Raw genomic sequence first — 11,750 nt, 5'->3', positions numbered from 1 at the left:
GTTTCTTCAGAACTGAGAAAGCGTATCAATAAAGAGATTTAGCTCGTTTTGAAGTTCAGTAAAATGTCAAGCTAAACCTAAAACTGTTTAGTGTAGATTATGATTTTCATATAAATGTACATTTAATCATGTACATATGTTCGGCGAGCGTATTAAAGCAGGCGTGTGATATTGCCAAGTTGACTGGCGAGCGATCCCAGGATGGCACATATTATTAAAAAAATACTTCGCAACACTTGCTCGCTTCACATAAAGTACTGAAAACCCATTCCTCTTACGTATTTTACATACACATACTACACACATAAGGAGATTCTCACGTATACTCTACCTAACAGTATTGGCAAGATGGAGGGAACACCAAGAATATCATTCGTAACCCAAGAAAATGTAATATCTCAGAATCTGGAAGTTCAGAACACAAAGATATGAAAAAATAGGCGTCTGAACATTCAATTAAGAAGGGACAGCGACGAAGAAAGTACATAGAAGGGTCCTAACTAAACTGCAAGAACAATGTGAATTTCAATATCCATAAGTAACGCCAAACAATCATTTACAGATATCAACAATGATACATTAAGTCAGGGTAACCATTCTTTCGTGATTTCAAAATTCCGTGACATTTTCCCGGTTTCGAGAAAATCTTTTTCCTTAAGTGATCTGCAAAACGTACTTCCTAGTTCACCTCAGATATGAGCCTTCTTAATATTGAAAGTTGTGGGAAGCACTTTATCAATTGTGCTTTCTAAGTTCCCATGCAATAAATGGGCTGGAAAGTAGATGATTATTTGTAAACCACTTATAACTTATTCAACAATTTTCCAGCTCGTCGAACAAACTACAAAAGATTCGCGGAATTTCTGTGTTTCCGAAACAAATTTCCATCTTAGCATGAACATAAACATTTAGATGTTACTCCTCGGGCCATGGAAATAATGCTGAACAAAGAATAAGTGCTGCTGGCAGGAAGAAAGTACCACAATGTGGAAGTTTTGATACTGTACGACATTTCACAAATGACAAGCTTCTTGTTGGAAAGCTACGTTCTTTAACATTACCAAAGACTGATGAACCTTTTCTTCGCGAGTTTCAAGTAAAGCTGGCTTAGAAAAATATAAATAAAATGAAATATTTAAGCTTAACGTCCCACGGTTATGCCGGTTATGCTAAAGGAGACGGTGATAATGAGAAATGAAGAAAGTGGGAGGAAACGGGAGAACCCCAAGAAAACCCATGAGCACGGTTTTTGTCCATTAAAAAGTCCACACGGCGCGAGCTGGGATCGAAGCAGGGGTTCTAAGCAACGGAGGTGAACGCTCGACCACTGAGATCCCGCACCCTCGAAAGCTGGTTTAGCTCTTTCCGATTGCAATTCCCTCCAGGCTACTATATTGTCCGCTGCTGGTTGTTTTGTAAAAGATAGCGTTTTGAAGAGCCAGCGATTAGATATGATTGATTTCATGAAAAGTGAAAACGTAAAGTAAGCTAACTTTGTAAACATGGCTAACTTATACACCGAAAGATGTTTTACGAAAAGCCAAGACTATCGGAAAAATAAATTCTTGAATTTCGAAAAGATTGTCGCGTAGGATGTCAGAAATCTGTATTGAAAGTAATGGAGAGGTCACCTCTGGAAACCAAACTGACAAGAGCAATTTGGAGAGTATTCTATTTACAGGTTTCTGTAATTCCTGAAGTTTTAAATTTCCACGTTTTCAACTCTCCCCTGGAATCTTGGTCTTGGAGGTTAAAAGCAGGAAGAAAAAGAACAGAAACATCAAAGAACACAAAGGAACGGACTTACAAAGAGGAAAAGATATGTGGAAAACACATTGTCAAGTGCGTCAGCTATCTACAGATGGTCTTGAAACAAACTGAAATATGGCAGTCAGTTTGTGCGCCTTTTCTATTTCTGTTGGAAGTTTGCCAACTCGTTATTTTTTATTATAATGCCATTACTGTGAAAATTTTGTGATAACAGCTTCCCATTCGTCACTCAGTCATCCCGTGTCTAGATTTAATTTTGGTTTCGTTAAATGAATAAATAAAATTTCAAAACACAGTCTCTCTACTTCATTTCTGGCTCCAAATAAAATTTTTGAATCTTCTACCCTGCACTGCGTTTCTTTTAAATGTTTCGATAAACCTGACACCGGATTTTCGCTTTCGAATCTCTAATGTGTTCCTTTACTCGCACTTTTGAATTTCTTTTCGTTTTGCCTATGTAACTCTCTTGGCAACTGCATTTTATGTCGCAAATACCATATTTGTCATTGACATCTGTGTAATAACTCTTAAATTTGGTGATGCTCTTTTCTAACGTTTTAGGTGGTTTTAAAGCTGTACGTAAATTGTATTGTGTGTAGATTCTATTTCCAGAGCTCCTACTGATCTGGAGAAATTTATTTCCCTGACTTTTCCCTGACCTTTGATAGGAAATTCCATGACTTTCATGACGTATATCGGATGACGCTGACATATAAACAAAGAATAGATAACGGTGAATATTTATATATGGGAACATTTATTCTATAGAGACAAATAGTAATCAATTGCTCATCATGCATTTCACTTACCTCCCATAAAAATCTGAGCAACGTCTCATACTGTGACCATTAATGGTTGGCTAAACTGAAATTGGTGTACAATTAATGTTAGAAAAATATATTTTATAAGACATCCCTGACTTTCCCTGATTTTCAGCCTTTTTCTCCGAGTTTCCTGACATGCACCATTTTCACTGAGTTTTCCCTGACCATTAGAAACCCTGATTTAATGTAGTTGTCAGTCTAGGAAAAATAGGTAATCCTATCCATCTTTATCCTTCATGTCGGTTTCAGGTACTTTTAACCCGATTATACCAATTATTTAATAAGGAATAACAATTAGTTCACCATTGGATGAAGATGCCGGATTTATGCGCACACTCAACACGAGGGGTGATGTGAAATTGCTCCTGTGACACTAGAAACGATAAAATTAACTTATATATTCGTGAAAGGAGAGAACAATCCAATTTGTTTAGGCACCCGGTCATCTGTAGGTGCGAATTCAATAACACAGAAAGAGTGAAAAATTGAATGACTGGACGAGGACTCGAATCAGGGATCTTCGCCATACCGTGCCAGTGCGTTAACCACTACATTACCCAGAATAGCCACACACACCTTCTCATTCCTGAAGTCGGTGCTCTCCGCTCCGACCACATGGTTTGTACCACAGCCTAGATGCTGTTTTTGGACTTGGACAATTAAGAAAAAAACTCTTATTTTCTCCTTGCATGAATTACGCGTCAAAAGGTGTTCTCAATACATGAATACTGGATTATTCAAGCACAAGAGCTAGGCCGTAGTACAAGATTGTAGTCTGAGAGAAGATCACAGATTTCAGGAGTGAACGTGTGTGTGTCTGTGTGGCTGTTCCGAGTAGCGTAGTGGTTAATGTATCGGCACGGTATGCCAAAGGTCCCCGTTTAGTCATTCACTTTTCTCGTGTCGTGTAATATTGTTTATTCACTTAAACTCACCTTGTTTATTCACAATCAATTCTGAAATCACCACTTTTTTCTTACAGGCACCTATTCAGTGGGAAAAGAAGGTGATTTGAACAGCAGTACTAACCATTTGAAGTTTTTCCTCTCATAAACATCGGAGAACGTAGGTTTTAACTTCATATTAATAACATTTACAATATCTCTGAGGTCAATCTGAAACTTTCAAATGATAAGTCTTATAAGAAGTAATAAATTTGTAATTACTCGTGAAAAAATGTTACTCGTAGAGATTAGGGTCGGCGTAACAATCGAGAGAAAGCATGGGGTCTGGAGCAAAACCCCATAGAGCTAAAACGTGGTTTGGAGAAAAGTTCCTAACGGGGAAAAATGGGGTCTCGGGCGAATTCCAGAGCGGTGTTCACACGGAAAAATGAAATGAAATCTTTAAGTTTTACGTCCCACGTTTATGCCGGTTAGGCAAAAGGAGACTGTGATAATGAGAAATGAGTGAAATGAAGAAAGTGGGAGGAAACGGGAGAACTCCGAGAAAACCAACGAGCACGGTGTTCATACTGAGTCTTCAGCGAATGAAGCTACTACAAAATTGTTTAGCACTCGCTCCAGCTCAATTCACAGGCAGTATTCAATGACCTTTTAGTATAAAACCCATGGATACTGACTGACTGACAACAGTGCATGCCAAACTATGCAGTTCAAACCGGTATAGCTACAAGACGAAACTTGGCATCAATAGCAATCATTAAGTGTCGAATAGTGGTCTGCGGGCAGAATCCAAGAGACAAGGGTGATTTTGTTATAGAAACAGCACAAATCAACGACTATCTTTGGAAGATAGTATCTTATATTTGCATCTAAACAGAAATACAATTTGTTTCGAAACGACATAAAATTACAAATCTTCACAAAATTAAAGATTCTAAACAGAATTTCCTGATTTTTCCGGTTTTCTTGGTCGAGTGGTCACCGTGTAAATCGCGAGTTTCGATCATTCAGGGAAAGAAACTATCCGGAAAGCATGTAAATACGTTTATTAGGGTGGATCGAAGAAAGAAATGCAGTTTTATAGCTCTCACCACTAAAACGATGAAATATATACAGTATGTTATAGCAGCTTTAAAATATAGGATCCAGACAGCTGTAAAACGTTCTTAAAGTAGCCAAAATTTCAACAACAATGGCCATATCCGCTACTGTAACAATACTTCACATTAACGGTTGAAATACGTACTTTGCGACGTCTTTTTCATAGATAATCAAGTCCTTTCAATAATAGATATTTAGCCTTTCTGAGGCTTAAAGATACCTACTTTAGTTTCATTAATAAGGGTCATCGTTTGAGTACGGTAAAGTTACAAACTCTTCCATTCACCCTAAAATTTATCACAGAGATGATAATTTGCCATAACCATACCATTCATGTGCACAATGTAGGTTTGAAGTTGAACTGTAATCAAAGTTAAACTTACGTGGTTCCGGTGAGTTATTAGCCGCTGAATTCAACACGTCTTCACAGTTTAAACTGTCATACAAATACGTTTCAGCGCTTTCACCAGCAGCAGCGGTAATAACAGTAAAGTCACACACCTGAAACTGAAATTATATGCAGTACTTAGTGAAAATAGATTCATTCGTTGTACAAAGGATACATGCCAATTTCTGGTGATATTTCAGTTATATGTGTAATCTTTTAAAGAGATAATAGCTGTATATTTTAGCATTAAAAAGACTCGTTAATATGTTTGTTAGTTTTTGAATTAATTTCTTGGTACCAATAAATTTAGAACGTACTTTCATCTCGTGAAGCTTTTTTTTTTTTTTTTTCGGAAAATCTACCATTTTCGGCATGAGCATCCTATAATGACTTGAATGTTATCACAAATTCAATCTTCAATAGAAAGAAACGCATTGTATAATGTTTAAAGACATAGTTTCATTGAGGCTAAAAGACAAAACGAATTCACTACAAAACAAACAAACAAACATACACACACAAAAAAAAGTAGATCCTGCAGCACACAAATTGATCTTAACATTTCGCAGAAATCAACGCCACGCGTCTATCTAAATATATATCATGTTAGCCATAGCTTCGTCCTCACAGCATTCTTTTAGACTAGAAAGTCGAGAATACAAAGAGGCCACTGAATAATCCACTCTTTCTTCACAGTTGAAATACTCGGTCAGTGTTATGTGTCACAAAGTGACATAAGTCCCTCACCAAGAAAATAACAACATAAATAAGTTTTGGAGAAGCGAAAAGAATGCATCTTGAACGATAGCTATACGTTGGATTAATAGCATCTTGAACCATAGCTACACGTTGGATAAATATTTTCTTCAACCCCGTATCGTATTGTAGAGAATATTTTCTTCCAGTTGATCGCTCTATCAAACAAGTAGAACTAGAAGCGTAATGTCGATAGGCGTATTTTACAAATGACAAAAGAAAAAAAAAAAGATATTTTTCCAAAAAGTCTACCTGTAGCATGGTATTTTTTCTAAACGACGATGCGTGGCTGATGGATCAATATCTTCCAACAAGATAGAATTAGCCTATAGGTAATTCTGTCATACTGAGATAAGGTCCTTCCAACATGTTAAGGAACACCGTCCCGAAGATGTTGCTCACAAAGAAAAAAAAAGTTTTAGGTATGTAGATCAAAAATCAAACATTCAAACAATTAGTATGTTGCACTGTGGACTGATTTAAATCAGGGAGATATACAGGGAAAAAAAATATCACGAAAGTCATCTCACCTTGATATCTAATACTAAAATTCATGTATTTGCAATACTAAAATTCATGTACTTCCCTCCTATAAAGATCAGTATTTCAGATATAGTTCCGACAATAAGATAATGTGGAAAGCTTAGTGGGTTTTAATAACGTGCTTTTTTCCAGAATGGCGCAGCCTGAAAGAGGAAATTGTCGCAAAACCTGTCACGGGTAATTATATGCAGTTTTAAAATTATGAATATTTATCTGAAAGTAGATCCTATCATAATCACTTCTGAGATATGTGTCCGGACTTATACTTTTAACATTCACTTGAAGATGATACTGAGATACAAGATCAAAAGCTCATCCATATTGCAGTCATTCCATTTCAAATCAACACTAAGCTCGAGCTTTTCAGATTCACTTAACTTTTAGTACACGGTGAGACAGAAGTCCACTTTTTTTCTTTTTTTAAACATATTTTTGAAAATTGCCCAACCCCACAAAAATTCCTCATTTTTATATACATAAGTTGTCATAAGTCCGTAACCCTGTCATATAAAACTAATTTCCGGCCCATTTTAAAGTTGTTGCAATGCCCTTCAATTGATATGCAACACAAGAGTCTGTAAATAAAAACAAAATTACAGGAACAATAATGAACTGATTGGAACTAAACTTAGTACAAAAACGAGTACGTATTGTACCTTACTTGATTGTCATGAGTGTGATTCAAGAGTTATGAATATTAGCAAATGGATTAGATATTTTCGCTTTTAGGAAATGCGCTGTATTAAAATTAGTATATTGATAAAGTATCTCTTATTACTAATTGGGGAAGCTCGAATAAATACCCTAAAAAAACGTAGTTAGTTAATTAACTGTATTTCTGCTGAATTTCGTACCTCGTTAACAGAAGAACTACTACTTTCCGTTGTTTCTGACCCTGGAGTGGAACAAGATATCGGCTGGTGTAATTTCATATCCTCCTTATACTTCTCGTAGCTCTTCATAAATCTAATTCGTGGACCCACCTTTGAGATTAACTTCTTTATAAGATCCGGAGTGAGATGTTGGAACGTGTCGTCGTCAATTTCCTCATCTGTAAATACGAATTCAGTGATGATTTTTAAGGTATTAAAACTGGCCCTTGAATCAAAGTAATGATAAAAACACACTTACGGTGGGCACAAAAAATGTTCATACATTTATCTCAAATTTTTCAACTGTTTCCTTCTGATGTGATCAGAAACAACAGGCAGCATTACTATCAACATGAAGAAATTATAAGAAATGCCCTCTTCCCTCCCTTAAAATGAGAATTCTCCAAACCACTGGGACACGCGTCCACTTATATTTAATATGCAATTTATCTTTCAAGTTTCATCTTCGTAGCTTGAAAAGATCGTGAGATAGTCAACTTTTCGTACCAATTTTGACTTTCCAGCTCCCACTTAGAATACGCATTTTAAACAAAGTAACATCATAAATATCCTGGTCGAAATGTTCATCTCAAATGATCTAATCGTTTTCCGCCATGCAACTAAAATAAGATCCTACTATAAAACTTACACTGATTCACACGTTAGTTCACCCACTAAGAAGCTATGGGTGCTAAAAGAACACTAAAAGCCTTTCTCTCTCAACTGAAATCTTAATCACTACTCGCTTTGCAAATGAGATACTTTATAGGACCCCACCGGGAATCGATACCTGGACCCCTTGATTACAAGGTAAAAAACAGATCTAATCTAACCTAATGATATTTTTAGGTAACGCTGTACAAGTGGCGGAACAAGTTTACTTTATTGGGTATCACAAAAGTGCTTCAAAAATTACTTCAAATGTAATGACGGGCAATATGTAAAGCGGAGGCAGATTTGCGTGGTGAAAGCCAAAAGGGGAGGAGTATTTTTATCGTTGGGTCCCCAGGGTAGCCGCTTTCGCTTTCTTCAGCATCGCCATGTGACTAAAACGAAACTGTAGCACAAAAAATAATAGTTTTGTCATTACTACTACACACGACTGTATTAAATATAAGTAAATAGTTGCCGATTGGCCTACTTAGAGTAGATTTGGTTACGTCCAGGTAGGCCACAGATACCTAAACAAACACTTCCTGCTACCAGAAATAATTGTCAGAAAACACAAAGCAACCTATGCTAGGTGGCCGATAAAAAGCATGAATTTTACTTAACTCGGGGAGAGCAGGGCGAAAGCGGTAGGCCGGCGGGTTAGCGCGGGGCTGCATCCGTAGGGAGCAATCATATCAGCGATGGTGGGTATACGCATAAACTCCTATTTATTATCTGTAAATTAACTTTTACATACTGTTGATTGTCAGGAAAAACGTACATATTCATTTTAATTTTTTCACCATCAAAATTTAATATCGTATTTTACCTCTAATGTTTCGTTTGGTAAAACAGTCTGTCGCAGTCCGTAAATAATTAATGAACAGCGTGTTGTGTATACTGCACAATTACCGATATATTGATCGTATTCCGCACACTAACTCTTGCCTTAGCGATATCACATGGTGGTCATGATGATGATAATGATAATAATTAATGTTCTGCCTGAAGGCAGATTTTTTACCCAAAGGTCCCTATACGACAAGGTGAACTAACGGTGGCTTACCATTGTCTTCATGAGATGATGATGACATCCTAAGGGTGCAGGTGTAGTAGTAATTTGGAAGATTAACAGATAAAATTGAAAACTTTATATCAAAAGACATACATATAAAGAACAAATTCCTGCAGACGACAAAATTAAATTAAAAGAAACACTGGGCAAGTTTCAAGAACAATGGTTCACATTCGCATTAAGTCGCAATAAAGAAAGTAATCAACTTTGTTACTAACCCGCCTACACTCCTTATCGCTCGCTCGGTATTACTATGTGAATTGAGTATGGGCTTTAAAGAAAGGAATCGACCTTGCTACCAAACCACCTTTACCAATATGTGCAGACCAGCATTGTAGAATCTTCCAGTAATACCACTCTCGGCACATTTTTCTTTTAGGCAATTCAATCATTCTCGAGTCGTTCAATGATTCCAATTCCAAACTGATTCCTTGAAACAATTTCTTCAATGTTCATAGGTACTACACTCCGAAACAGAATCGGTTTAAGAATCATGGTTCCTGCTGCCCATATCTCACTAATTATTTTCAACATTGTTTTCTTAAATAAGGAAAAATTTATTACTATCCCAATTTTCACTCTTAGAATAGTCCTAAATTAATCAATGTTTCAGATATTCAATGTTTAAAATAAAAGGAAATACTACACCAGGAACAACTAAATTTTTCAACTCCTGCAAGTTCTAGAACAAAACTCATAAAAACCTAAGGCATTACTGCTGTATGCCAGACCACACGAAAATAAATAAACAACAAAAAAAAATATTACTCAATATCTTCCCCAAAATACTAGGTTGTGACCCTGGCTTACTTAGTAGTGACTACTGGTCGAAATACAGTGTGGACGTATGACATACAAAGCAACTTGTGCAAGGTGGACCCTAAAAGCACGAATGTCATCTAACCGAGATGGGGCAGAATTGCAGCAGGTGGGCGCCAGCGATAGCGATCGGGTGCGTTCACAGGAGCAGGCGCGTCAGCGATGGTGAGTATACGTATAAATGAGGATAGGGGAAAACACACACTATACGTCATCCAATGCATGACTTATGTGCTGAATAGGCGGGGGGGGGGACTAAATGCCATTCAAAAGAGTACAAAATTAAATGTTAGATTTTGCTCTTTCCTGTGGTTTGAATTCGTTTCCACACATAAACTGTTCGCCTGTTAAGTATACTATGCCCATCACACAACTTTAAGAATTTCCACTCCTTATTTCCGTATAACCTGATAAAACTCAAACACGATATGTTACATTTGTGATTTGCACATCTTTCTTACACTGCCTTTCCCATAATCATAACAAGTGTACCTCTCCGCTAAATAGTCCCTTCCGCCTCAATAGACACTGTCCCTTACAACATCAAAAACAACTAACAACAACAAGTATTTTGTTAACTTCAACTATTCCCCTCACCTTACTTTCACTCACCCTTCCACATAAAGCAAAATAAATTCTCCAATTCATCTGGTATAATTTCTAAGGTTGGTCCGCCGATACAGCAGTTAACTCAAAACTAACTATTATATCGGAATTCTTGTAGCAAAAACAAGTGAAATAATACATTAGTTTTTTATGAGATTGAGGTAAAAAGCAATCCTAAACTTTAACAGTATAAATTACATACAAACACACACACACACACACATATATATATATATATATATATATATATATATATATATATATATATATATATATATATATATAACCATAACTACATACCCATAAAATTCACATAGATAAATACAATTCAGCTGCATCTCTCATACATATTATTTACTCCTCAGTAAAGTACAAAATTGCAAATTGCATAACCAACCTTACCCACAAAATTGAAAACTAGAAAACTGCAAGGGTTACTAATACCACAAACTTATTTTCTAACATCCCACCATCGAACCGATATTTATTATTTATAATGCTTGTGTTGACCCTGGCTTAACTTGGATATCATACACCCTTGAGGGCGGGGGAGGGGTATAATCGTGAAGTTAAATACCAAAATCGACCAATAGATAAAACATATAGTCGAAATGAACACAAATTTGTGTGGCCAGGCTCGTGCACGTTCACTAGAGAGTCTGAACTCACGCGATCATCATCCTTACCATCCTTTTAATTATTATTAGGGGCCGCGGAGGCTCAGTGGTAGAGCGTTCACCTCTGGTGCTAGGGGTCTCGGGTTCAAACCCTGCTCCCGCCAAGTGATCTTTGTGGTGTACAAACACCGTGCTCGTGGGTTTTCTCGGGGTTCTCCCGTTTCCTCCCACTGTATTCATTCCACCATTTCACTCATCTCTCATCATCACCGTCTCCTTTAGCCTAACCGGCATAATCGTGGGACGTAAAACTCAAAGATTTCATTTCATTTTTTTTATTTCAAACTACTTTATAATTTTCAAGAGACAACATAGGCAAATTTCAAATCTAAATTTGAAAGTGATTCCTTGAGTGTTTGTAACTGTTGTTCACCAGAACTTGGCGCCATCCTTTCATATAGCAACTTGCGCGGTACTTCATTCATAGAGTTTCTAAGCAGGGGGTAGGGGGATTCATTCTCGAGATTTAAAAAAAAATCGCATCGTATTCCAATGTTATTCTGACGACAGCAAAATTACTTATTCAACATTAGAGTAAAATTCTTCCCCAATTTTTTTATTCCCCCCATTTTTTTTCTCGATGGCACAACTTGCGCCATTCATCCCTCTTGTGGGCGGCCCTTCTCTCTTAAAACGAACCAACCTTTCCTTTCATACGGCTACTTGCGCGGTACTTCATTCATCGAGTATCGAAGCAGGGGGTACGGGGGTTCACCCCGGAAAATTTTTGAAAATTAGCTTCTCAAATTCATGTTTTAATGCT

At 36.9% G+C, this 11,750-nt stretch overlaps 1 protein-coding gene and 1 long non-coding RNA gene across 2 annotated transcripts in view; one reads left to right on the top strand and one right to left on the bottom strand.

The window, feature by feature from the left end:
- The window catches only part of LOC145682901 (uncharacterized), a 955,736-nt gene that overhangs the window by 159,403 nt on the left and 784,583 nt on the right, over positions 1-11,750 (top strand). The window lies entirely within an intron of this gene.
- LOC145683372 (uncharacterized) lies at positions 4,850-7,334 on the bottom strand. The gene is made up of 2 exons (XM_081754703.1): positions 7,142-7,334; positions 4,850-5,107 (listed from the first exon to the last, which is right to left on the bottom strand). Exons 1-2 carry the CDS (start codon positions 7,247-7,249, stop codon positions 4,898-4,900), a joined length of 318 nt encoding a protein of 105 aa, XP_081610829.1. The 5' UTR covers positions 7,250-7,334; the 3' UTR covers positions 4,850-4,897.

Source organism: Thermobia domestica, chromosome 4 (assembly GCF_964235325.1).
Source record: "Thermobia domestica chromosome 4, izTheDome1.hap1.1, whole genome shotgun sequence".
NCBI lineage: Eukaryota > Metazoa > Arthropoda > Insecta > Zygentoma > Lepismatidae > Thermobia > Thermobia domestica.
This window is presented reverse-complemented; position numbering and strand designations above follow the sequence as displayed.

What these genes read in the sequence shown, in the direction of transcription:
- LOC145683372 (XM_081754703.1), bottom strand. Translation starts at nt 7,249, where the DNA reads ATGAAGAGCTACGAGAAGTATAAGGAGGATATGAAATTACACCAGCCG. An exon ending in GTAGTTCTTCTGTTAACGAG is followed by an intron (nt 5,108 to 7,141) that starts GTACGAAATTCA and finishes ATATAATTTCAG; the next exon opens with TTTCAGGTGTGTGACTTTAC.